General features: G+C 39.6%; 1 protein-coding gene across 2 annotated transcripts in view; it reads left to right on the top strand.

Annotated features, from left to right (window-relative positions):
• CPNE4 (copine 4) overlaps positions 1 to 26,225 on the top strand; it is a 474,248-nt gene that overhangs the window by 334,135 nt on the left and 113,888 nt on the right. For both annotated transcript variants that reach the window (XM_008708689.1, XM_008708694.2), the window contains exons 4-5: positions 13,877 to 13,948; positions 21,127 to 21,201. In XM_008708689.1, coding sequence (XP_008706911.1) covers positions 13,877 to 13,948; positions 21,127 to 21,201 — 147 coding nt within the window. The remainder of the gene's footprint in view (positions 1 to 13,876; positions 13,949 to 21,126; positions 21,202 to 26,225) is intronic.

A 26,225-nucleotide genomic window follows, 5' to 3' on the forward strand; every position in this document is an offset into this window, starting at 1 on the left:
GAGGCTGAGGTCAGCACATAGTCCCAAATCAGTTATTAGAAACAAGGGAGCAAAATTCCTCCAAACCTCTTTCTCCCCAGTGAGAATCAACCAAAAAAACCAGTATTAGTAAATTTGCAGACAGAACTCCATTAAAATCAGAGAAGCTTGAAATGGGGAAGAAAACAAAAGCAATGTTGAGTCTGGCCAGATCAGTGTGGGAGACTGCTCTCTGGTGCTCCCAACCTCTGCTTAACTACTTCTGAGGAAGGGGAATTCGTCCTTACTTATCAGGTATCCTGATAACGTTAGGGTAACCTATGACTGCATTTGCCCCAGGCCATCCTAGTTTTTACCCATTGTCGTGATTTAATTATTAACACTGTCCCCTTTCATTTTCAAAAGTGTGCCAGTTTAGACAGTAGAGCTCATGGTCCCTTTGTGATAATAAATCACTTTCATAGCTAACATTTGCTAAGTACTGATCACGTGCCAGGCATTCCCGAGCTTGGTGCTGTTGACATTAACAGCATCATCATTATTACTGTCATCCTGAGGCCAAGATTGCACACGCCTCCTAAGGGGCAAAGTCAAGATGCAACAACAGGCATTTGGATTCACATTCAGAGTACTCAGCAGTTCCTCCTGTACCCCTAAGCTACACTGCCTCTGGGCTTCCGTTTGAGAAAATCAGAAAGGAAAAGATCCATATCCCTTTACAGATCTCCCAAATCCTCCTACTGACTTTCTCCATAAGTGGTCAGTTGCAAGGAGGAGACGATATCCTGGGGGCCTTGTTATATTCCAGGTATCATATTACGTGAGGCCAGAATCTCCCCTACTTGATAGATCAAGAACTAGGCTGTAAGAGCTCAACTGATTCATCCCGGATCATGCTGACAGCAAGTTGGGGAGCTAAGATTCACACCTGATGATCTGATTTCAGTACTTGCCTTCCCGTTATACCACATTGCCTACCACACTGCGTTCAATTTCTACAACCCTTTGCAGATTGGAAAAAGTGGAGTAGCAATTCTCCGTAAATGCTATCACCATAAGACCGCTAACCAAGGTCAGGAAGAAAGCAACCTTTTTCACAGGTTGATGAATTGACTCCTATATCTAAACGGTCTCTTTCTCCCAGCTCAGGAAGACCTGTGACATCCTTGTGCAAATAGACACCCCACTGGTGAGTATTTATCTGAAATACTCCTGGACCAAAGGGTATGAGCAACTTGTAGTGTTTAGGCCTTATCCTTCCCTTGGCAAGGACCTATTGTTCATATACCAATTAAGGATAACAATCAGATTTAAATAACCGATATGTATTCATTCATGTATTCATTCATTCAATGAATAATGCATTTAATTCTAGAAGTAATCATTTAAAAGCTTATATACATTTATTCCCTCATCCAAATAATTATGTATGAATTTATTCATTCATTTACTGGGCACTCATTTCATCCCAGACACTCTTCTAGACGCTAGGGCACCAGCTGTGAACAGAGGGGACAAAGCCTTGTTCTCATGGAGCTTATCTATTCCTACATAATATAATAACAGACAATAATAGTGCTATGAAGGAAAACCCAACAGGATAAGGAATAGAGAGTGGTAGCAAAGGGGTGGGTGCTAATTTAGATAGGAGAGTCAGGGAGGGCCCCTTCTGAGCAGAGACCAGAATGATGTATGGGTACAGGCCATGTAAAGAAATCCAGAGAAGTGTTTCAGGCAGAGAGCAGAGGTACTGTTCTTACATCGTACTGCCAGACCCTATGCTGACAACGTTGCGTGCATTATCTCATTTAATCCTCCCAAAAGCCCTGAGGGGAAAGTGCCATTATTCCCTCAGCTTCTGTTAACCACCTGAACCTTGGAGTAACTTTTTTATTTTTTAAATTTTTTTAATAATATTTTTTATTATATTATGTTAGTCACCATACAGTACATCCCTAGTTTTTGATGTAAAGTTCCATGATTCATTAGTTGCATATAACACCCAGTGCACCATGTAATATGTGCCCTCCTTACTACCCATCACCAGTCTATCCCATTCCCCCACCCCCCACCCCTCTGAAGCCCTCAGTTTGTTTCCCAGAGTCCATAGTCTCTCATGTGAACCTTGGAGTAACTTGCTTAAGTGCACACCATTTTTAAGTGCAGGAGCCTCTGACTCCCAGACAACATCCCTGCAACTGCAACTACTGAGCAGTTGTGAGCTTTGGCCAGTCTGCAACACTTGCCTGCACTTTTTTTTTTTTTTTTAAGTAGGCACCATGCCCATTGTGGAGCCAGGGCAGGGCTTGAACTCACAACCCTGAGATCAAGACCTAAGCTGAGGTCGAGTCGGACTCAACCAACTGAGCCACCCAGGTGCCCCCGCCTGCACTTCTAATGCAAGATTGAGAGAATGACTGATCCCTAAGAAACATCTACAAAGCATGCATCACCCCTCTGATTCTGCATCTGATTCTGGTCCTTTGTAATGCTTTTGATTACAGAGGAGACCCCAGAGGGTTTGAAGGACCAGTAACCAGCAAGTTAAGGATGCCCATGGGTCCACAAGGATGGGAAGTTTAAATCTTTGTGTCCCCAGGTGCACCAGATATTGAATGTGACAACTTCTAGAGGCTTCCCTCAGCTCTGGTGCAGGGCCCACATCTCCAGCTTCTCCTCCAGACATGCAAGAACTTCTTCCACATGACATCCTTATAAACCAAGCAACATTTTCTATCCCTCCACCCCATTATTTGTAGGGAATGGCTTCATTGTTTTTCTATACATAAAGGCAATACAAGCCATTTTTAAAACTATTCAGAAATACACAAAAATAATAAAATCATCCTTCATTGCAACATTGAAAAATAGCTAGTAAACACTCTGGTGCATATTCTTCCAGATTTTTTCTATGTATGCGCAAACATATAGTTCTTTTTTAAAATAACCACTTGGTCATTTACATATGCCTTTTGTTGCTTGCTTTTTTCTCAGAAAAATATATCATGAACATCTTTGAATGTTAATGCATGTATTTCTACATCAGCTGCTTTAAGGGCTACACAGTATTTCATGAGAGCGAAAATCATGTAAGGTGTCCTGTATGGTGGGTATTAAGACTGTTTCTGGTTTTCCGCAATTATAAACAACACTTGAATATCTTCGTGCCCTCTGATACTGATTTTTTAGAATAAATGAATAACTGTGGAATATTCCGACACATTTTAAGGTCCTTGATACAAATTGCCGCATATGTGTGTAGAAACGTGGTGGCAACTGCCACTGCTCTGTACAGCCCACAAAAGTAGTCTTTTTCCTGCGTCTTCTGTAACACCTCCCGCTTTCAATCTTGTTCCTTTTGAAGCCTCTAACAGCACAGGGGAAAAAAGGCCACTGCCCTGAACTGGATGTCACCCTCCACACACACACCATAGAGGCTCTCTAGCCCCAGCCTGAGCAGGGAGGACACAGAGGAGTGTGACCCCTCAGCTCCCTCATGGTCCTGGAGGCAGGGCCCCCACAGAATTTGTCCAGAGGCTACAGGTAGAATGAGGAAAGGGGACATTGCCCTGAGTCTCAGTGGGAGTCGCTCTCAGACTGTGTCCTTTCTCTCCTTCATGGATCCCCCGCAGCTCCTGCCCTCCCATTTCTCATCCACACATTGAAGACTCCCAGCTCAGGCCTCTCCTCTGAGCCCCAGACTCATGTATTCAACCCTATCTGGATAGTAATTCCATTCAGATGACTCACAGACATCTCAGACTCCACAGTTCCAACCAAGCTCTCCATCTCCTCTTGCTCTCCCTGCTCATCCGCTCCACCTGCCCCTCCTCTGCTGTGTCCCACTCAGGGAATGGCACCTCCATCCTCCCAGATGGGGAGGCCCCAAACCTGGGAGCCTTCCCCTGTGCCACTCACTCTCTGTGCCCCACAGCCTTCCCATCAATCAATCACAAAGCCCCCTCAATTCGGTGTGTTAAATATCTTTATTATCCACCCCCTTCTTTCTCTACGTATTGACTTACCGTCAAGTCAGACTTAGACATACTGTCTAAGTCAATCAATGACTATAATTATCTCTATGTGGGGATTGATAGGATAGGAGAGAAGAGAGGAGGAAGGAACATTTCCTAAGCATCAGTACTTGCCTGATGCTGAGAGGTGGTTGATACTCATTATGTGCATAATAAACCAATGGAGTAGATAATATCACCATTTTACAGAAAAGGAAACTGAGGCTCGGACGTGAACCTGCCTGGTCCCACACGAGAGTCAGCACTCGGAGCCTCATGTGTGACTATATAGCAAAAATGAAGCTAGGGGACCAGTGGAGTGGCTCTTGCAGTGGTGGCGAGGGAACTCCTTCCAATGGTAAGCTCCTTGAGTGCAGAGTGAGTACGAATCACTTTGCATATCTGGTAGGGTTTAGCACAGGGCCTGCTTCTGTCATTTATGGGAGGCAAAAGAGTGTAGCAGTTAAGGGAATGAACTGGACTGACTGGATTCACATCCCAGCTCTGCTGCTTCCTGGCTCTGGGACCTTGAGCAAGTTACCTAGCCTCTCTGTACTGGGCTAAATGCCTACCCTGGGCACTGGGCTGCTTGGAGAAGGCAGCTCTTTCTCTTTCTCCTGACTTCCATGTAATATGGTTGGGGCTGAGGAGGGTGGCTTCTGAGCCAGCTCATTTGTGATGAGGAGGAGGCCTTACCACCATCATCAGAGGCAAAGGTGGATAATTAATACACTAGCAGTCGTTAAATCCCTCCCTGAAACTCTCTCCACTCAATCCCTTGCTAACGAAGTCAGAGAAAGGGTAAAGCCTGTAATTACACTTGAAGTAATTAGGACCCTGCTTAATAGAAACCTTAAGACAGGAAGCCCAAACCAGTAGATCACCCATTGCTCCTGTCATTCTGAATCATTCTCCCCAGAGTGTTCCTTTTGTAAGCCTCCACTGGGGCAGGAAGGACTGTACTGAATTTACATAAAATGTATGCACACACGCCGGTCACATGTTCTCTCCCCTGAATGGCTGACAAGGTCTCAGCATATACCTTTCTTAGTTCCTACAACTTTATCCATTAATGAAAGTCTAAATCAGTAGAATGGATTAATTTAAAAGCCCTTTTCTATAAATCTTTAGAATCTGATCATATCATACTAAAATTGTCTACATTCAAATTCTCACACTCTAGCTCAGTGCTTCTCAACTTTAATATGCATGCAAATCACCTGAAGATCTCATTGAAATTCAGATTCTGATTCAGTGGGTCTGGGGTGGGCCCTGAGATTCTGCATTTCTGACAAATTCCCAGGCCATGCTGCTGCTGGTGCTGCTGGAGGGAACCAGAAAGGATAAGTTAGGGAGGACACCCATAAGGAGCAAAGGAAAAGTTCTTCTACATCCCACAGGAGACCACTTTCCTCCCACACAGCAACTATTGAAAACTTCTAATATGAATCTTGAAAAATGAGTAAAATTCGCCAACTGAGGAGAGAGGGTGTGAGTCATCCTAGGCAGAAGGAATAGCGTCAGGAAAAGCATACTTCTTGAAGGGTTCTTTGAAGTACTCTGTAAAATATTTTTAAAGCTTCCCTTTATTGTTTAGCACACAGGTGAAGCCAAAGATCTCAGGAGTTACTCTGTGTTCGGACGAGACTCTGGGTCCTTTACGTCAGCAGTGGGAGCAAGGCAACCAGGAAATGGAGGGAGAGCAACAAGAGAAAGCTCTTCTAGCATAATCTGTATCTTGAGCACGTCTAATTTCTACCAGGTGTAGCGATATTGCCCAGAAGTCTTAGGGAGGGAAATGGAAAGGTAGGGATTTCCCTAAAATTAGTCACCACTGAGGCATCATTGCATCCTTTCCTGGACTTTGAACCTGATCATGGCTAACTCAGTCTATTAGTTCCCTGTGTTTACAGTTACAAATTATCACAAACATGGTGGCTTAAAATAACACATATTTATTCTGTCACAGTTCTAGGGGACAAAATTCTGAAATCAAGATGTCAGCAGGGCCATCTCTGAAGGCTATGGGGGAAATCCATTCCTTGCCTCTCCCAACCTCCGGTGGCTGCCAGCATCCCTTAGCTTATGGCCACATCACTCCAAATGTCAGTGCCTTCAACTGTCTCTCTGCTCCATCTTCATGTTTCCTTCTCCTCTGAGTATGTGTTATCATTTCCCCACCCCCTGATTCTCTCTTATTAGGACACTGGGATTGCATTTAGAGTCCACCCAAGTAATCCAGGATAATCTCCCCATTTTAAGATCCTTAACTTACTTACAACTGCAAATACTTTTTTGCCATATAAGGTAATATACAGAGGTTTTAGGGATTAAGGTATGAATATCTTTTGGGGGGGGATCATTTTTTAGCCTACCATAAGCCAACATTGCTAAAGCTCCTAGTGTCAGAGTTCAAAGCCTCCAAGCGCCTAGTCTCTCCAAATTAAAGGTTTTCTTTCTATCTTCATACTCACCCTGCTCCTCATACGCATTTATGCCTTTCTGACCTACAGTGCTCTCCACCTGGAGTATCATCCCTCCCCTCTTATTCAGTTCTCTTCCAGAAGCTTTCGGGTCAGAAGTAGTTTCTTCAGAAATGCCTTACCTGACCTCCTGGACCAGGCCAGTCTTCCTTCATGGCATGACTTTGCTTCTCCTTGCAGAGTTGGAATTTGACATGTGAATTATGTGGCTATTTCTGGGAGGGCAGCGCCCCTGCCTGCCTTGTGTCTTCACTATATTTTCAATGCCCAGCACATAATATCCAATACATATTTATGCAATGAAGGAATGAATCCTGGCTTCAGTTCTTATAATGTATGTGTATTAGCTTGTTAGGGCTGCCATGACAGAATACCACAGACTGGTGGCTTAAACAACAGATATTTATTTATTTTATCATAATTCTGGAGACTGAAATTCCAAGATCAAGGTGACAGTAGGGTTTTTTGTGGTGAGGCCTCTTTTGCTGACTTGCAGACAGCTGTGCTATGTCCTTGCATAGCCTTTCTTCTGTGTACATATGCAGAAAGAGAAAGCTTTCTGATGTAACCACATCTTCTTATAAGGACACTAGTGCTATAGAATTGGGGGGCTACCCCTAAATGAGGGGGGCTCCACCCTCATTTAACCTTAATTACCTCCTTGAAGTCCCTACCTCCAAATACAAGCACTTTGTGGTTTAAGGCTTGAACATATGAATTTGGGGAGGACAGAGTTTAGTCCATAATGTTATGTGACCTTAGATAAACTCCTTGTTTACTCTAAGCCTTGCCTCTCTCGTTCCAATTGCTTGGAGGAAAGAAAGAGTGTTGACCATTAAATGACAGCAAAGAGATAACGTACTGAACCACTCAACACATTATCTGGCACAGACGAAAAGTTTGGTTGTTTTTCCCAGAAGCAGACAAGGACTGGAGAGCAAGTAAAGAATTGGGAGGTGAAGGAAAAACCAAAAAGGGAGTGGAGAAGTGAGACGGGAAAGGTAAAGTGGCCAATAAAGTAAAGGGTGCATTGTCTAACAAATCACCACTGGAACAACTAGAGCTTCATTCCACTGAGGAAACTCGGGTGCCCCATCCCCGAGACAAAGTCACCCCATCCCCAGGACAGAAGCCTGGGGCATTTCTGTACCAAAGTCCATCAGTCATTGGTTGATGTTCACTGCCAAGGATGTTAATCCTCCTTACTTTCAGCCTGCTGCACCTGTAGACAACAGGCAAGGATACCAGAGAAAATCTTTAGGTAATGAGATGCCAGTGCCGGTGGTTGGAAGCCCGGCCAGCTCTGCAATAGTAAAGCCTGAGGAGATCTGGGCATGTCTTCCTCTCTCTGCTACAGTGATCCATCAGGAAACCTTGGTTGTTCCCTGTAGTGGTGGTTTTGGTAATTGCTAGTTTGCAAAACTAGAGATGCTCCTTGATGAAAGGTTCTGGGGCCAAACAAGTGTAAAGAATGCTTCTCACATGCTTGTACTCAGGGGGACTCACAAATAAAGCTCTGTTGATGTCCTGCAGTTGAGCTTTGAAACTTTTTCTGATCCTGTGATTTCCCAGACTTAATTCCAAAGTTTTTTCATGCAATATGTACTTACCTTTTAAGGAATAAAAATTCTCTGATACATGCTTTGGGGATAATCGATTCTGATTCAGACCAGAGATGTGACTGTCAAATATTGTAAAGAAGTTTCTCATCTGCTCACCATGATAGCCTCAGAATAGTGCCTGGCACAGAGAAGTTGTTCAATAAATGTTTTTTGAAACAACAGAGTCTTTAAATAAATTTCAAAAAAGAATCTGAAGACATTTTCAGTAAAAGCAGTCTCATGAAAAAAATGACTGTTTGGTCCCCAGAATGACTGTTTTGAAAGACTTCGAAAGAAAGTTCAGCTGAATGTACACTTGTTGAAATATGGGCCAAAGCATTTTTTATTCTCCTGGCTCTCTTACCATTCATCCAAATGAAACAGTGGACTTCCTGAAAAATGAGGACCCATGCTGTTAGAATATTTTCCACTTCAAAGGAAAGAAGTGCTTCCTCCCCTGATCCTTCTATAAATGCAGATCATGCATGGCACTGATGTCCTTCTGGTCCAACTTTGCTAAAAAAGAGTGTTTCAACTTCTGTTTCCTCCTCCTATCCTTCACCATTTTGTCGAATGGTAAGGATTGCAGTTATGACCCCACCGTAGGGTAGAAAAGAATCAAATTAGAGGACTTCTGTCTTTAGGTCTAAAATGAGTAGACAGCATATAGATGAGTCCTGTTTTTTATACATTCTGTCACCCTATGTCTTTTGATTCGTGTGTTTAGTCCATTTACATTCAAAATAATTATTGATAGATATGTACTTATTGCCATTTTATTACTTGTTTTATGGTTGTTTCTGAAGATTTACTCTGATCCTTATCTTTCTCTCTTTCATGTTTTGCTAATTTTCTTTAGTGATATACTTGGATTTCTTTCTCTTTATTCTTCGAATATTTATTAGTGGTTTTTGCTATATGAGTACCATTATGTTTGTACGTAACCTCTTCTGCAAATAGCAGTCTGTATTAGATTGATGGTCGTTTAAGTTTGAACCAATTCTTTCTCCTCTCCTCCCCACATTTTAGATATATGTTATTATATTTTATATCCTTTTTTAATGAATTCCTTGACTGATTTGTTTTAAAGAAATACTCATTTTTATTGCTTTTGTGTTTCCTACCTTTATACTGTCTTTTTTTTTTTTCCTCCTTTCCACTCAAAGAGTCCCCTTTAATGTTTCTTGTAGGGCTGGTTTAGTGGTCATGAATTCCTTTAGTTTTTGTTTTTCTGGGAAACTCTTTATCTCTCCTTCTATTCTGAATGATAGTCTTAATGGATAGAGTATTCTTGGCTGCAGATTTTTCCCATTCAGCACTTCGAATATATCATGCCACTCTCTGCTGGCTTGCAAAGTTTCTGTTGAAAAATATCCCACTAGCCTTACAAGTTCTTTGGTCTTGCTGCTTTAAAATTTTTTTTTTCTTTATCACTACATTTTGTAAATTTAATTACAATTAAATTTGGTGTGGGTCTGCTTTTCTTAGTTTCATAGGAGTTCTCTGTGCCTCTTGAATCTGGATATCTGTTTCCTCCCCAAGATTAAGGAAGTTTTCAGCTATTGTTTCTCCAAATAAATTTTCTGGCCCCTTTTCTCTATCTTTTCCTTCTGGGACTCCTATAGTATGAATGTTATTACATCTGATAGAATCACTGAGTTCTCTGAGTCTGTTCTCATTTTGTATAATTCTTATCTCTCTCTTTTCTTTAGTCTGATTACTTTCCATTACTCTGTCTTCTAGGTCACTAATTCATGCCTCTGCTTCTTTCATCCTGTTGTTCATTCCATCAAGCATGTTTCTTATTTCATTTATTGAGACCTTTATCTTCGCTATGTTATTCCTTATCTCTGTGTTAAAAGTCTCACTCATGTCTTCCACTCTTTTCTCAAGTCCAGTGAGTAATCCTTATGATCATTGCTTTAAATTCTCTATCAGGCATGTTACTTAAATTAAAGGACTTCTAGCAAATGTATCCTCTTACCAGGCAGAGCGGCTGTTTTGGTTTTGTTTGTTTGTTTTGCCTCAAATGTCCTCTGACAAGACCTAAGGCTTTCCTAAGCCTGATGCAGTTGTTTCAGCAGCAAGAAAGCCTACATGAGAAGTGAGATTTGCAACAAATAGCCTTTTCTCTATAGATCACTGACCCAGCTGGCCATCCCCACCACTTTTGCCCAACAGGCCTAAGAATGGCAGCATCATTATTTGTTGATCTTTATTACAATGAAAAGCTTGAAACCCTAATTATTACTCATTCTTTGGAGCTGAGATGGAGGCCTGGGGGCTATAAAATAAGTTTGTTTGATTGCCTGCTTGATTAGCCAATTGTATACCCAAAGGCCCACTTATTAAGCAGGAATATTTCTGGGGAGATTGCATATCTTCCTAGCATTAGCAAAAGACAGGAGCTGGAACATAATAGCATTCTCTTCACACCCAACAAATGGGAATGTTGGCATTTCTAGATAAGAGTGAGGAAAGAGAATGTGACCATCCGACTTCTTGTAAGTTAAGTCTCCCTTGGTCTTGCTTGAAGAATGAAAATGTGGATCTTGGAAGACACAGTCTATAAAGACAGTGTACCCATACCTGCACCTGGTTATCCAATGAACGGATTTTTACAATGCTGAAAGGATGATTGGGGTCACTTGGAGCCATAGGGGTAGGACACCAATGTGGATGAAACAATGACAATAAACAATAGTATTTCTGAGGCCAAATTTACTTGGGAAACAGGATATGTTGCCTTTCTTTAGTCAGATGTTGGCCTGGATGCTGCTTACCAGTGACCCTTGTTTTGTCATTGATTCATGTGTTTTCCCTATTCCTCCTTGCTGAAAACCCCCTGGAGAGAAACCATAAACTCTTCCTCATGTCCCTTCACTCTTTGTTTCCTGTGTTTCCTCTGTGTTTTGGTTCATCTCAAGTTCAAGAATGGTGTCTACATTTTTCTAGGAAATGATAGCTTTTCTAAAACCTGTGATAATCTGTGAATGGGGAGGGAGAGGAGATAATGACTCACTCACTATAGGAGAAGAACCAATCGAACCTTCTTAATGAGTAGGGTGGGAAATATGAGTAACTTAGATTCAGACGTAACTATGGGAAGGAATGCCAATTCCTTTGTCATCTGAAATTTTTTCATGTCATTTTATTGATAACCAGCTCTGAATTAAAAAAAACAACAACAACTATGTTCTTAATCATTATGCTACACTGCCCTTAACCAAAGCCAGTGTCTTCAGTTTACTCCATTCTTGAGGTTTAACTTGATCATTTCTTTTCAGTCTTCTTCATGTTTACATATTGAGAGTTAAGCACACAAACATAAGATCCAGGATTTAAAAGCAAACACATAGAATGAAAATCTAACAGTGAAAATTTTCTGAATTTGTTTCATGAGTCCACATACCAGTCAAATGTAACTAGAGATCAGTTTCTGGAGTCAGACCCATGTTCAAATCTCTGCTCCTTCTTCTTAGCCCTGTGGCTTTGGAAAAGTTACTTAAACTCTCTGCATCCTATTATTGTCATCTATTAAAGGAAATTAACAATACCAAATTTGTGGGGAAATAAAATTAGCGATAAAATGACCACTAAAACAACTTTACTCAATTTCTCATTTCCTTCAGATTCTATTCTATCTCTCTACCTCATTTTATAGCCAAACTTATTGAAATAATGTGTTTGCTCTGTTTCCTTCCCTCTTTCTCTCTTCTTCAACCTACTCCAATCTGCTTTCTGTCCCAAACCTGAATACATGTTCTTTGCTCCTCAAATTTAATGTCTTCTTCCAGTGTCCCTTATTTCAATGAATGGTAAAACCATCTGATCCAGTGATGCATTTATCATTTATCCTACCTTCCTCTCTCTTCATTTTTAATCCATTTCCAGATTCCTCCCTTGTCTCTCAATTTCCAAGACCTCCACCATCTCTTGCCTGGACAACAGCAAAAGATTCTGAAGTTGTTTACTCACATTCACCCCACCACCTATATATTTATTGTTTCCACCACAGCCAATGCATCTCTCTTTTGTGATGAGTTATATTGGTTTATTTGACCATTTTGTTAATGCCTATCTCTGCCACAGAATGTAAGTTCCATGAGGTTGGATACTGCCTCTGACTTTGCTTACCACTCTATTTTTAGTGCCTAGCACTGAGGCTGAAACAATGAAGGCTAAGTAAATATTTTGGGAATGTGTACTCCTTAAATGGGAGTTCCCATTGCTGTCATTATCATTATCATCGTCGTTGTCATCATTATCATCATCAATCACCCCCTGATTTCTTACAGAAATACTCTTTCCTCTTAACATCACAGCCAATTGGGCATCAGGATCTTTAAATCCGCTTGGCCTAGAAAAGTTCTATGAACTTTTTGCATTTGGCACTAGCATAGTCGTACTATTTTCATTGCTCTAACACAGAGACAAAAAGATATAAGGATGTCAGAGAATGGGTTTGTCTCCCTGCTTTTTACAGTGACCTTCTTTTGTATTCTGTAAATCATATGTATATTGTCCTGTTGCTACATAAAAAATTACTCTAAAACTTGACAGCTTAAAAAAAACAGCATTTATGATCTCACAAAATTGGGGGAGAGTAGTGTGGCTATGTCCTCTGGATGAGGGTCTCTCACAAGGCTGCTGTTAAGGTACAGTTATTTCAAGGCTCACCTTGGGGGAGGACCTGATTCCAAGCACATTGTGGGCCTGTTGACAGTCTTCTGGTTCTCACTGGCTGTTGGCTGGAGACCTCAATTCCTTGCCACCTGAGCTGTTCTATAGGGCTACTCACAACATTGCAAATTGCTCCCTTCAGCACAAGAGCTCTGAGAGAGAAGAATAAGAGATGATGATCAAGAAGGAAGTCACATTCATTTTGTAACCTAATCTCAGAAGGGATACTCCACTACTTTTGTGGTATTCTATTCATTAGAAGCAAGTTATTAGATACATCCCACACTCAAGGAGAGAGAATTGTACAATGGCATGAATATGACCATTGGGAGACATCTTAGCTAGAAGCTGTCTACTGCAAGGTATGACTTTGTTCTCCCTCAGCAAGAGCACAGCTGTCATTTGATTCTTTTAAGCCTTTTCTCCTTTGAGAATCATGGATTGCATATCCACCAGGGCCTCAATACCTTGCCATATATTTCTTTCAAAGAAAAGGAAGGAAGAAGAGGGTGGGGCAAGTTCTGCTAAGAATAGCTCCCAATATAATAGCAACTTTAGTTGTCATTGCATGTTGTGCATTGACACTGAATCATGAAGAGGACCCCAAATATTCTTTTTGCTTGTCTGGGCATCAGTTTTCTAATGACTGACTTTATAGCTTCCTAATGGATATATTAAAAACAGAACTCTAGAGATTATAGATACAGAAGGTTTATATTTAGATCTTGGGTTTCTTTTCCTTTCTGTAGCCCACCCCCACTTTGCACAGATGTTTTAGTGCTAATTTGAGATCATTCTGAAACCTTATCTGTTTTATCATAATGTACATATCCAACATTTTCCATCTAGTTTTGTTGTAAATGCTTCAGATTAAGTCCTCTCCTAATTGACTTACTCTTCTATGATTTCTCATGCCCTCACTGTCTTACATCACATGCCATAAGAAGAAAGAAGGGAATAACATGTATTTAGGAGAGTTTCATGGAAAAAAACCTTAGAAAATAAATAGGCATATTTCAAGTAGAGTTGTGAATACAGAATTTTGTAAAGAAAAAATTAAAAAGTAGACCTACAATCATTCAACTAGTATCTCCACCTTTTGTTTCCTTTTCTGCAGATTGTTTCCCAGAGAAAACTGTCTAAATCCTTGTTGAAGCACGGGAACACAGCAGGGAAATCCTCCATCACGGTAAGCCCTTCCTTAGCAGCCCTCTGTCCAGGTGCCCAGATAGAGCAGCTGGTCCAAACCTGGCAGTGGGAAGCAGACCCTCTGACTATTGGAAGTTGATGCCACAGCTGTTTAGTTATCCAAATTACTCCTTTCCTTCTTGTTCCTTTTCCCCTTTCTTTCCTTTTTGCCAATACAATTTTGACCCTTCTATCTCTAGGAAAAACTGATAGAAAAGGGATTTGAAAGTGAGGCCATTCACTTCTACTAAGCACTTCTGCAGTTAATATGTAGGTTTTAGCAGGGGACAAAGATGGAGTTGCCGAGAATAGTAAGAATATGGAATTGTCTAGGGTTTTCAAATCATCAAGCTACCTGTCCCTGCTTCTCATTTTTTTTTTTTTTTGAGAATTAAAAATCTGCTCTAATAGCAATTAGTCCAAGGTTAGGTTTGTTTCCTAAGGACCAGAGAGCTCAGCATTTAGCTCTCCTCTTTAATATACTAGTTTGGAGTTATGTTATTGTATTTAGTAGCCACTACTCACATGTGATTATTTAAACTTAAATAAAATTATTCAAAATTAAATAAAAGAAAATATCCATACCTTACACTAGCCATATATCAAGCGTTCAATAGTTAAATGTGGCTATGAATGTGGGGAGGGAAACAGAGATCCAGATTCAGGTGGCTCAAAAATCCCCCAACAAATTCAACTCAATGAGGTCCATACCAAGACACATAGTAATTAAAATGACAAAACATAATGATAAAGAAAGAATTTTAAAGGTTGCAAGAGAAAAACCAGGCAGTTACATACAAAGGAAACTCCATAAGGCTATCAGCTGATTTTTCAGCAGAAACTTTGCAGGCAGTAGGGAGCGGCACAATATATTCAAAGTGCTGAAAGGGAAAAATTGAGAATACAAGAATACAAGAGTAGCCAACAAGGCTATCATTCAGAATAGGAGAAATAACGAATTTGGCAGACAAACAAAAATTAAAAGAATTCATGACCACTAAACAGCCTTACAAGAAATGTTAAGGGGGACTCTGTGAGTAGAAAACAAATACCACAATAAGAGTAAGAAAAATAGGAAGCACAAAATCAAAAAAAATAAGTTTATCTGTAAAAATAGGTCAAGAGAATCACAAAATAGAAGGACATAAAATATGATACCACATATCTAAAATATAAAGGGGAGAGGAGTAAAGAATGAGTTCAAAATTAAGCAACCATCAGCTTAACAGAGACTGCTATGTGAAGATGATGTTATATATAAACTGAATGGTAACCACAAATCAAAACACAGTAATAGTGGGGCACCTGGGTGGCTCCATCGTTGGGTGTCTGCCTTCGGCTCAGGGTGTGATCCCAGCATTCTGGGATCGAGCCCCACATCGGGCTCCTCTGCTGGGAGCCTGCTTCTTCCTCTCCCACTCCCCCTGCTTGTGTTCCCTCTCTCGCTGGCTGTGTCTCTCTCTGTCAAGTGATAAATAAAAAGTCTTTAAAAAAAAACAGTAATAGATATGCAAAAAATTAAGAGTAAGGAATCCAATTATTTTACTAAAGAAAGCCAACTAATCATGAGAGAATAGAAAAAGAGAAGAAAGGAACAGAGAGGAACTACAAAAACGACCATAAAACAAGTAAGAAAATGGCAATAAATACACACATATAAATAATTACTTTGAATGTAAATGGACTAAATGCTCCAATCAAAAGAAATAGGGTGATGGAGTAGATTTTACAAAAAAAGACTCATCTATAGACTGCCTGTTAAGAAATTTATTTCAGGGGTGCCTGGGTGGCACAGCGGTTAAGCGTCTGCCTTTGGCTCAGGGCATGATCCCAGCGTTATGGGATCGAGCCCCACATCAGGCTCCTCCACTATGAGCCTGCTTCTTCCTCTCCCACTCCCCCTGCTTGTGTTCCCTCTCTCGCTGGCTGTCTCTATCTCTGTCAAATAAATAAATAAAATCTTTTAAAAAAAAAACGAAATTTATTTCAGATCTAAAGACACATACAGACTGAAAGTGAAGGGATAGAGAAACATTTATCATTCAAATGGAAGTAAAATGAAAGCCAAAGTGACAATACTTATATTGGACAAAACAGACATTAAAACAAAGGCTGTAACGAGACAAAGAAGGACACTATATAATCATATACAGTAAAATCCAACAAGAATACATAAAAATTGTAAATATATATGCACCCAACATGGGAGCACCTGAATACATAAAGCAGTTAATAACAAACATAAAGGAAATAATCAGTAGTAATACAATAATAGTAGGGGATTTTAACACCCTACTGACATCAATGGATAGATCATCCAAACAGAAAATTAACAAGGAAACAGTGGCTTTGAATGACACACTGGACCAGATGTATCTAACAGACATATTCAGAACATTCCATACTAAAACAGCAGAATGTATGGTCTTTTCAGGTGCATATGGACCATACTCCAGAACAGATAACATATTAGGCCACAAAACAAGTCTCAACATATTCAGAAAGATGGACATCATACCATGCATCTTTTCTGATACCAGAAATCAATCACAAGAAAAAACATGGAAAGCACACAAATACGCAGAGGTTAAATAACATGCTACTAAACAATGAATGGGCCAACCAAGAAATCAAAGACAAAATAAAAAAAAAATACATGGAGACAAATGAAAATGAAAGTACAATTGTCCAAAATCTGTGGGATACAGCAAAGGCTGTTCTACGAGGGAAGTTTATAGCAATATAGGCCCATCTCAAGAAACAAGAAAAGTCCCAAATAAACAACCTAACCTTATAACTAAAGGAACTAGAAAAAGAATAACAAACAAAACCCAAAACCAGTAAAAGGAAGGAAATTATAAAGATTAGAGCAGAAATAAGATAGAAACTAAAAAAAAAAAAAAAAATAGAACAGATCAATGAAACCAGGAGCTGGTTCTTTCTAAAGATCAATAAAATTAATAAACTTTAAGCCAGACTTTAGACTTATAAATAAAACGAGAAAGGGGAGAAATAGGAACTGACACCACAGAAATACACAAGGCTGTAATGGAATATTTTGAAAAATTCTATACCAACAAATTGGACAAACTAGTAGAAATGGATAAATTCCTAAAAACATTATAACCTCCCAAAATTGAATCAGGGAGAAATAGAAAATTTGAACAGACCAATTACCAGCAATGAAATTGAATCAGTAATGAAAACATTCCCAGCACAAAAAAAAAAAAAAAAAAAGTCCAGGGCTAGACAACTTCACAGGTGAATTCTACCAAACATTTAAAGAAGAGTTAATGCCTATTCTTCTCAAACTATTCCAAAAAATAGAAGAGGAAGGAAAACTTCCTAATTCATTCTCTGAAGCCATTGTTACACTGATACCAAAACCAGATAAAGACATTGCAAAAAAAGAGAATTATAGGCCAGTATCTCTGATGAATGTAGGTGCCGAAAATCCTCAACAAAATACTAGCAAACAGAATCTAACAATACATTTTAAAAAATCATTCACCATGATCAGGTGGGATTCATTCCTGAGATGCAGGTGTGGTTCAATATTTGCAAATCAATGTGATACATCACATCAATAAAAGAAGGGATAAAAATCATATGATCATATTAATAGATGCTGAAAAAGCATTTGACAAAGTGTAACATCCATTCATGATAAAATCCCTCAAAAAATAAGATTAGAGGAAACATACTTCACATAATATACAAAAAACCCACAGCTAACATTATACTCAATGGTGAAAAATTGAGAGCATTTTCTCTAAGGTCAGGAACAAGACAAGGATGTCCACTCTCACCACTACTATTTGACATAGTACTGGACTTCCTAGCCACATCATCAGAGAAGAGGAATGAATAAAAGGCATCCAAATTGGTAAGGAAGAAGTAAAACTTCCCCTATTTGCAGATGACGTAATACTATATAAAGAAAACCCTAGGGGCGCCTGGGTGGCATAGCGGTTAAGCGTCTGCCTCCGGCTCAGGGCATGATCCTGGCGTTATGGGATCGAGCCCCACATCGGGCTCCTCCGCTATGAGCCTGCTTCTTCCTCTCCCACTCCCCCTGCTTGTGTTCCCTCTCTCGCTGGCTGTCTCTATCCTGTCGAATAAATAAATAAAATCTTTTAAAAAAAAAAAAAAAAACCCTAAACACTCCACCAAAAAACTACTAGAACTGGGGCACCTGGGTGGCTCAGTTGATTAAATGTGTGCCTTGGGCTCAGGTCATGATCCCAGGGTGCTGGGATCAAGCCCCACATTGGGCTCTCTGCTCGGGGGGAGGGCTGCTTCTCCCTCCTCCTCTGCCTGCCACTCCCCCTGCTTATGCGTTGCACGATCTCTCTATCTCTGTCAAATAAATAAATAAAAATCTTAAAAAAAAAAACCTACTAGAACTGATAAATGAATTTAGTAAGGTAGCAGGATACAAAATCAACATACAGAAATCCTTGGCATTTTTATATACTAATAATGAAGCAACAGAAAGAGAAAATAAGAAAGAAATCTCATTGACTATTGCACCAAAGAAAATTAAATACCTAGGAATAAATTTAACCAAGGAAGTGAAAGACCTGTACTCTGAAAATCATGAAAGATATTGAAGATGACACAAACAAATGGAAAGATACTTCATGCTCATTGTTAGGAAGAACAAATATTGTTAAAATGTCCATCAAAGTAATCTACACATTCAATGCACTTCCTATCAAAATACCAACAATATCTTTCACAGAACTAGAATAGGCAATCCTAAAATTTGTATAGTACAACAGAAGACTCCAAATAGCCAAAACAATCTTGAAAAAGAAGAACAAAGATGGAAGTATCACAATGCCATATTTCAATTTATACGATGAAGCTGTAGTAATCAAAACAGTATGGGATTGGCACAAAAAAAGGCACATCGATAAATGGAATAGAATAGAAAGCCCAGAAATAAACCCACGTTTATATGGTCAATTCATCTTGACAAAGGAGGAAAGAATGTGCCATGGGAAAAAGACAGCCTCTTCAACAAATGGTGTTGGGAAAACTGGATGGCTAAATGTGAAAGAATGAAACTGGACCACTGGCTTACACTATGCACAAAGATAAATTCAAAATGGATTAAGGACCTAAATGTGAGACCTAAAACTGTAAAAATGCTAGAGGAGAGCATAGGCAGTAATTTCTCTGACTTTGGACAATAGCAACTTTTTTCTAGATATGTCTTCTGAGGCAAGGGAAACAAAAGCAAAAATAAACTATTGGGGCTTCATCAAAATAAGATTTTCTGCACAGCAAAGGAAGTGATCAACAAAACTAAAAGACAACCTACTGAATGGAAGAAGATATTTGCAAATGACATTTCTGATAAAGAGAACTTACATAATTCTACATCCCAAAACAAATAATCCAATTAAAAATTGGCAGAAGACAAGAACATTCATTTCTCCAAAGAAGACGTCCAGATGGGCAACAGACACATGAAAAGATGTTCAATGTCTCTCATCAGCAGGGAAATGCAAATCAAAACTACAATGAGAAATCACCTCACCTGTCAGAATGGCTAACATCAAAAACACATGAAACAACAAGTGTTGGCAAGGATGTGGAGAAAAAGGAATCCTCATGCATTGTTGGTGGGAATGCAAATTGGTGCAGCCACTGTGGAAAACAGTATGGAGGCCCCTCAAAAAGTTAAAGATAAAACTACTCTATGATCTAGTAATTGCACTATTGAGTATTTACCCAAAGAATACAAAACCCCTAATTTGAAGGGATACATGCACCCCTATGTTTATTGCGGCATTATTTACAATAGCGAAATTATAGAAGCAGCCCAAGTGTTCATGGAAAAATGAATGAATAAAAAAGAGGTGATATATATACATATATATACATATACATATGTATATATATGTATATATATATGGAATATTATTCAGCCATAAAAAAGAATGAAATCTTGCCATTGGCAATGACATGGATGGAGCTACAGAGTATTATGCTAAGTGAAATAAGCCAGTCAGAGAAAGACAAATACCATATGATCTCACGCATATGTGGAATTTAAGAAACAAAACAAACAAAGGAAAAGATTTTGAAAAAGGAGACACAAACCAAGCATAGACTTAACTATAGAGAACAAACTGTGGGTTTCCAGACGGGAGGTGGGGAGATGAAATAGGGGTTGGGGATTAAAGAGTACTGTTAGCATGAAGAGCACTGTGTAATGTATAGATTTGTCGTATCACCATATTGTACACCTGAAACGAATACAATACTGTATGTTAACTAACTAGAGTTTTTTAAAAATTAATAAAAAATAATTACATGTGGCTAGCAGCTACTGTATTCAACAGTGCAGATTACAGAACATTTCTGCAATCATATAATGTTCAATTTGGCAATACTGGAAGTATTTCTAAATAATACCTTAAAATTTCAAGTAAAACTCCATTATTTGAAACTTTGGCATCTTGTTTTAGAGCCCTTGAGAAAGGTAGAGAAAGTGGTCTCATCATTGTGTGGACAAAAGAGAAAAAAAAAGGTAGAAAACTGTACCAGGAAAATCTGAATTGCTAGGGGGTAAATTGCCAGGCAGCAAACCTCCTGAGGTCCTTTGAACATTCCTTTTTAACTTGAAAGTGACTGATTCATTTTTTTAAAAAATGTTAAAGTCATTTTTAAGGGAAAAATTCAAAACAATTCCCTGTGGTATAAGTTATGACCACTCTCACAAGCACTTACCTGAGTTTGTTGCTTGAATATTTTAAATGATGCATTCATATCAAGCTTTTTTTTTTTTAACTTCCACGTTCAAGCCATACAAATGGTTCAAAGAATCTTTGAAGACCCCCTTGGTGCTCTAAAAAGCCATGGGTCCATAGGTTCTCTCCCAATGTGCACAAACCCAGAGAAGCTTTGGGATGGTGAGCCCAGGTATGAGAATTGCGTTTGGCCTTTGTTCTTACCCAGGAGAACAATACCTCATTCCTCATCTTGCCGCCTTTACTCTAAAACATCTTGCAGATTTTGCTCCTCCACACATCCCAGAAAAATTTAATCTCCTTCTTCATTTTAAATATTTAAATACTTCTCTTAATCTTGGGCCCTTGGATCAGAACAATGGCTTCAAAAGCTTCTGGAAAACACTTGAAAATATGTGAAAATTTTTTCCCTTAGGTGATTGCGGAAGAATTATCTGGCAACGATGACTACGTTGAACTTGCATTCAATGCACGAAAATTGGATGACAAGGTAAAGAGTTTGGCATTAACCTTACTGAAGGAAGTAATAAAGCTAGCACACAAAGTTTAATCAGATTTCCCCCTGCAGCTGTTTTTTTCCCTTTCAACCCACATTATTAAACAGATCAAAGATTTCAGAGAGGTCTGCAAAGTAAGACTTTCCCCAAATTGAGACACAGTTGATGAGAAGGGGGAGGGACTATAATTAAAAGAGGACAATTTTGTTACGCCAAGACTTCATTGGTTCCCAAATGCCCAGGTCAATGTGCACAGGTAAATATGGTTTAACCCTATTACTAGGGACATTTCATAAGAAAACAGATGACATGAAAGGGAGGAGAAGTGACATTTATGAAGCACCTATATTTTCCAAGCACAGGGTTAAGAGCTTTTTGTGCATATCACATTTAATGATTCTTACAACTCCCATTAGCAGGCATTACTAACTTTGTTTCGCAGATGAGGAAACATATTCAGAGATGAAGTAATTTGTCTAAGGTCACTCCATGTGTTAGTCCAGATAATCCCAGAAACAGACACCAAGATGGGATTAAATATGCAAGGGTTTCATTAGGAACATAGGGAGGAAATCCACCAGACCACAATGCAAGTCTGACCATGAGTAATGGAGAGAGGGAGAAAGGGGTGGGTGGCAGTGTCCTGGAATGCCATTCAGTCTAAGGAAGCTTAAGCAAGGCCATCAGGGAGTCCTAGGGCCAATATTGGCCAGCAGGAGAGTTTCATGTCCCCCATACCTACCTTAATATCCCCTACACATCCCCCTATACAAGCTGGGAGTGGCCCACTGGAAGCCTGGCCTCAGTGTAACTGCAGGGATGCATTTCAGGGCACAGCACCTGGGGACCAAGGGGGAGGTCTGTAAAGCAGTTTTCTTAGCTACCATATCCTGCTAGTAAGTGGTTAAAACCGAAGATTCATTTCCATGTCAGTTCCAGGGGAGTCTGACTCCCATCTGTATTATAACTGACAACTTCCACCCAATCACAGGCCATGTTAGTCCTACATACACAGAAAAAGTTCCTCAGTCTCCACCCCTTAAAAAGGGGGGGGTGTCCTTTCCAACCTCACCATATATTTACGATTTCCCTCCAACCATATCCTTAAGTCAAAAACACAGCACTTAATAAATGTATTTACAAAGGACTCTATTTTCCTAGAGCACACCTAGAGAACAGGGGATTTGGGGAGGTGGTACCATGTTTTCAAACAATTGCTGACAGGCATTAGGCTGAAAAAGGTAAAGTGATGTATCAGGCAGTTCCCTAAAGTCTCAGGCAGCCGTTGATAGCCTGGCACAGCTCATTCACTTTCACCTATGAACAGTACTCAGACCACTTATGCGTTCATTAATTCATTCTTTTATTTGTTCATTCATTCTTCATTCATCATTCATTCACCAAACCTTTGTGGCATGCTTGTTATGTATCAGGTGGTGGGATAAAGACATGCTTTAAACCATTCTCACAGCTACAACCTGTAATTCACACCTAAGTGAAACATAAATTTAAACTACAAATGATATGAATAATGTTATAGCCATGATGCATTGTGATAAGTGAGGTATAACCGCTGTCTGGAGAAGGTTAATTCATTCTGCCTGGTGACATCAGGAAAGACTTTATCCTTATGAATAAATTATACTTGGATTTTTTTTTTTTTTTTTTTTTTTTTTTTTTTTTTTTAGTGTCCTGAGTAGATTGTGTGAAACTTTCACGAACCGCTACCTTTTGTCATTAGCGTGAGCTAGGTGCTGGGAACTGTGGTGTGCACTGATGTCGGTTGGATATAAGCTTTAAATCCTCACTTCCTGATGGCTGTTATGTTCTTTCTCCCTCATCATTTCCCCAAGTTTGGGAATAATTCACCAAACTTCTTTGTAGTATCTTTCCTGGTGCCATTATAAGCCATTGGGTCAGTGTGTAGCAGTTTTAAGCCACTCAGCTAATGGCTTATAATGGCTTCTTTCTACTTAATAGTCTCTTAAGCACCTCTAATCTGCCCTCTAACTGACTTCTGTTACAGTGCAAGAGGACTTGGGGGTTTGTTAGAGGGCCCATTAGCTCTAATGTGTTTGAACAGTTTCCCTTCATTCCAATGTGCACTTGCTCTCAAAGCTGAAAAAGCCTCATGCAGCACTTAATATGGTTCTAGGTGGCCATTCCCACCTTTGTCTGGGTTGATTATCCAACGCCCTGGTCACTGCTGAGCCTCACTGCCCCAAAGCTGTAGACTCCAGGTCATTCATAATGTGGGTATCTTGCCCAGTCTGCTTAGTAATCCAGAGAGAAGCAGGTCCTGTTCAGCATAAAGCAGAGGCCATTGTTCCTCTTTGGACTGAAAGGTGAATGGTCTCAGGTGGAAAAAGGGAAAAGTAGCATTAAGGAGCAAGATCTCCTCAAAAACCTCTTCAGGAAACCAAGGCTCAGTAAGTTCCGATGACTTACTCAGATACTACTACTGCTGATACTACTGGTTAATAGATAATACTGGTTATCTATTGCTGCATAGGAAACCATCTCAACACCTAGTGACTTAACTGTTCTATTACATGCCATGGTTTTGAGGGCCAGAAATTGAGGCAAGTTTCAATGGGACAATTCTTCTGCTTCTCATGGTGTTGACAGAAGTCACTCAGTGATACTCAGCTGGGGGAGGAGCTTGCCTAGAGAGTTCAGTCTAGCTTTGCTCACGTGCCTCGCACGTGGGATGGCTGACAGGCTGATCTCAGCTTGGTTGGTCAACCAGAGTGCCTTCATAGTGGTCTTGGGTTAGTCACACTTCCCACACAGTGGCTGGCTTTTCCCAGAGAAAGCATCCCAAAAGAACAGAGAAGCTCTGTGGCCTCTTCTGAGCTAGCCTTGGAAGTCATGGAGCATCAATTCTGCTGCATTGTGTTAGTTACATGTAAGTCATAAGGCCAGCCCAGAGTCAAGGGGAGGGGAGTTAGACTCCACACCTCGAAGGGGGAGTGGCAAAGTCATATTATAGAAAAGCACGTGCACAGTGGACATGGTGGTGGCCATCTTTGGAAAATGCAGTTTGCCACAGGTTTTTTTTGTGTGTGTGTGATAGAATCAGAATAAGATAGTACAATTATTTCTTGTCACTGCTGGAAAAATAATTCCAAGTTTATTAAGGAGAACCTCTTTTTAGCTTTTAGCATTTGATGATATTGTAGCTACCTGCATGTTAGCTTAATTGAGAAAATATATCATGACTAAAAGCAACAGATAAAGACCTTAATTTTCTAAATTTTGTTAATTCGTTTCATGAGACTAACTTCTATATACATTTGAAAACTTACAGTATGAATATGTGGGGAAAATGTTATATCCAATTCAGACAATGGTTATAGGACATCAGGATCCCCAGTCCCCCTGTTATCATCCTGGTAACCTTTAGATATCCAAATACGTCAGGTAGAAAGCCTCTGGTCTAATGCAACTGCCTTCTTTTACAGATGAGAACACTGAGGTTCAGATATATTAAATGACTTACCCAAGCCCCCACCCCTCCGACACACACACGCAAATAATCAGTGACAGAATGGGACTTAATTGGGTTGCTTAACTAAAATCTAAATTTTTCTTCAGGGCAAAGGGTTAATGAACACATGTGGAGTTGGTCTCCAGATGTGGAGGACTTATTTCAGGGAAATAGGAAGCCAGGGAGGAAGGAGGTGAAGGTATGCCATAGGCCGCAGTCCTCCAAGTGTTGTCCAAGGTCCCAAGACCCTTGGGGACTACATGAAGTCAAAACTGTTTTCATAATAATACTAAGATATTATTTTCTTTCTTCACTCTTATTCTCTCACATGTGTACAATGGTTTTCTGGAAGTGGCATGATGCCTAATATCACAACAGAGTAAATGCAGAAATAGATATGAGAATCCTGCTGCCTTCTATTAAGTTATTAAGTTATTAAACTGATTTGCAAAAATGTAAAGGAATGCCATTTTTCTGGCTATTTTTTAAATTTGGAAAATACAGTTGTCTTCCATTAAAATGCTGTTTTTGTTATGATGTACTGGGTCTGTTTTTATATTTTTAAAATGATATAACAAATGAATATTTTTTAATTTCATTTTTAGTTTATAATAGAGTAAATATTGATAAATAAAATCTACATAAACAAAAGATCCTTGGGTTCCTCAGTAATTTTTAAGACTGTAAAGGAGTTTTAAGATCAAAGAGTTTGAGAACTGCTGTTGTAGGGTGTACCGAGGAGCACTAAGTACTTTGCAAACCACAATGAGAGAGAAATACCCCTTTTCTTTTGATAGAAATAATCATTTTTATCACTGGGTGTTATACGCAACTAATGAATCATCGAACTTTACATCAAAAACCAGGGATGTACTGTATGGTGACTAACATAATATAATAAAAAAACATTAAAAAAAAAGAAATAATCATTTTAACTTGTCTTTCCAATGTTATCAGCAGACCAGCAGCCATCTACCTAAGATGGAAATCCAGAGTTCTTAAAATCTGAGAGGTAGTCTTCAATGGCAGGCACAAATAAAATAAATTAGGTTTGTAAGAAATAACTTATTTATCTAATGTTAATGCAATTCACTTAATGGAGAGGTGGACTTTCTAATTTCTAAAGCACATTTATTACATTAGCAGCTAGTTGGCAATTAATCTAATAAGTAAGTAGAGATATGAATGTAATCACTTTAGAACATTCAAGCTAACAAAGAGTATTCTTTCTCCTCTCTTTCCTGAGAAAGTATTCATGTTGGTATGCTGGAACTGATTCTCACACTGGTGGTCACCACATCTGTAGTAGTATCATTATAAAGTCCATTTTTTTTAAAAGATTTTATTTATTTAACAGAGAGAGACAGCCAGTGAGAGAGGGAACACAAGCAGGGGGAGTGGGAGAGAAGAAGCAGGCGCCCAGCGGAGAAGCCTGATGTGGGGCTCGACCCCAGAACACCAGGATCACGCCCTGAGCAGACGCTAAGGACTGCGCCATCCAGGCACCCCTATAAAGTACATTTGTAG

The sequence above is a fragment of the Ursus maritimus genome, unplaced genomic scaffold (genome assembly GCF_017311325.1).
Source record: "Ursus maritimus isolate PB19 unplaced genomic scaffold, ASM1731132v1 scaffold_20, whole genome shotgun sequence".
In the NCBI taxonomy this organism is placed as follows: domain Eukaryota; kingdom Metazoa; phylum Chordata; class Mammalia; order Carnivora; family Ursidae; genus Ursus; species Ursus maritimus.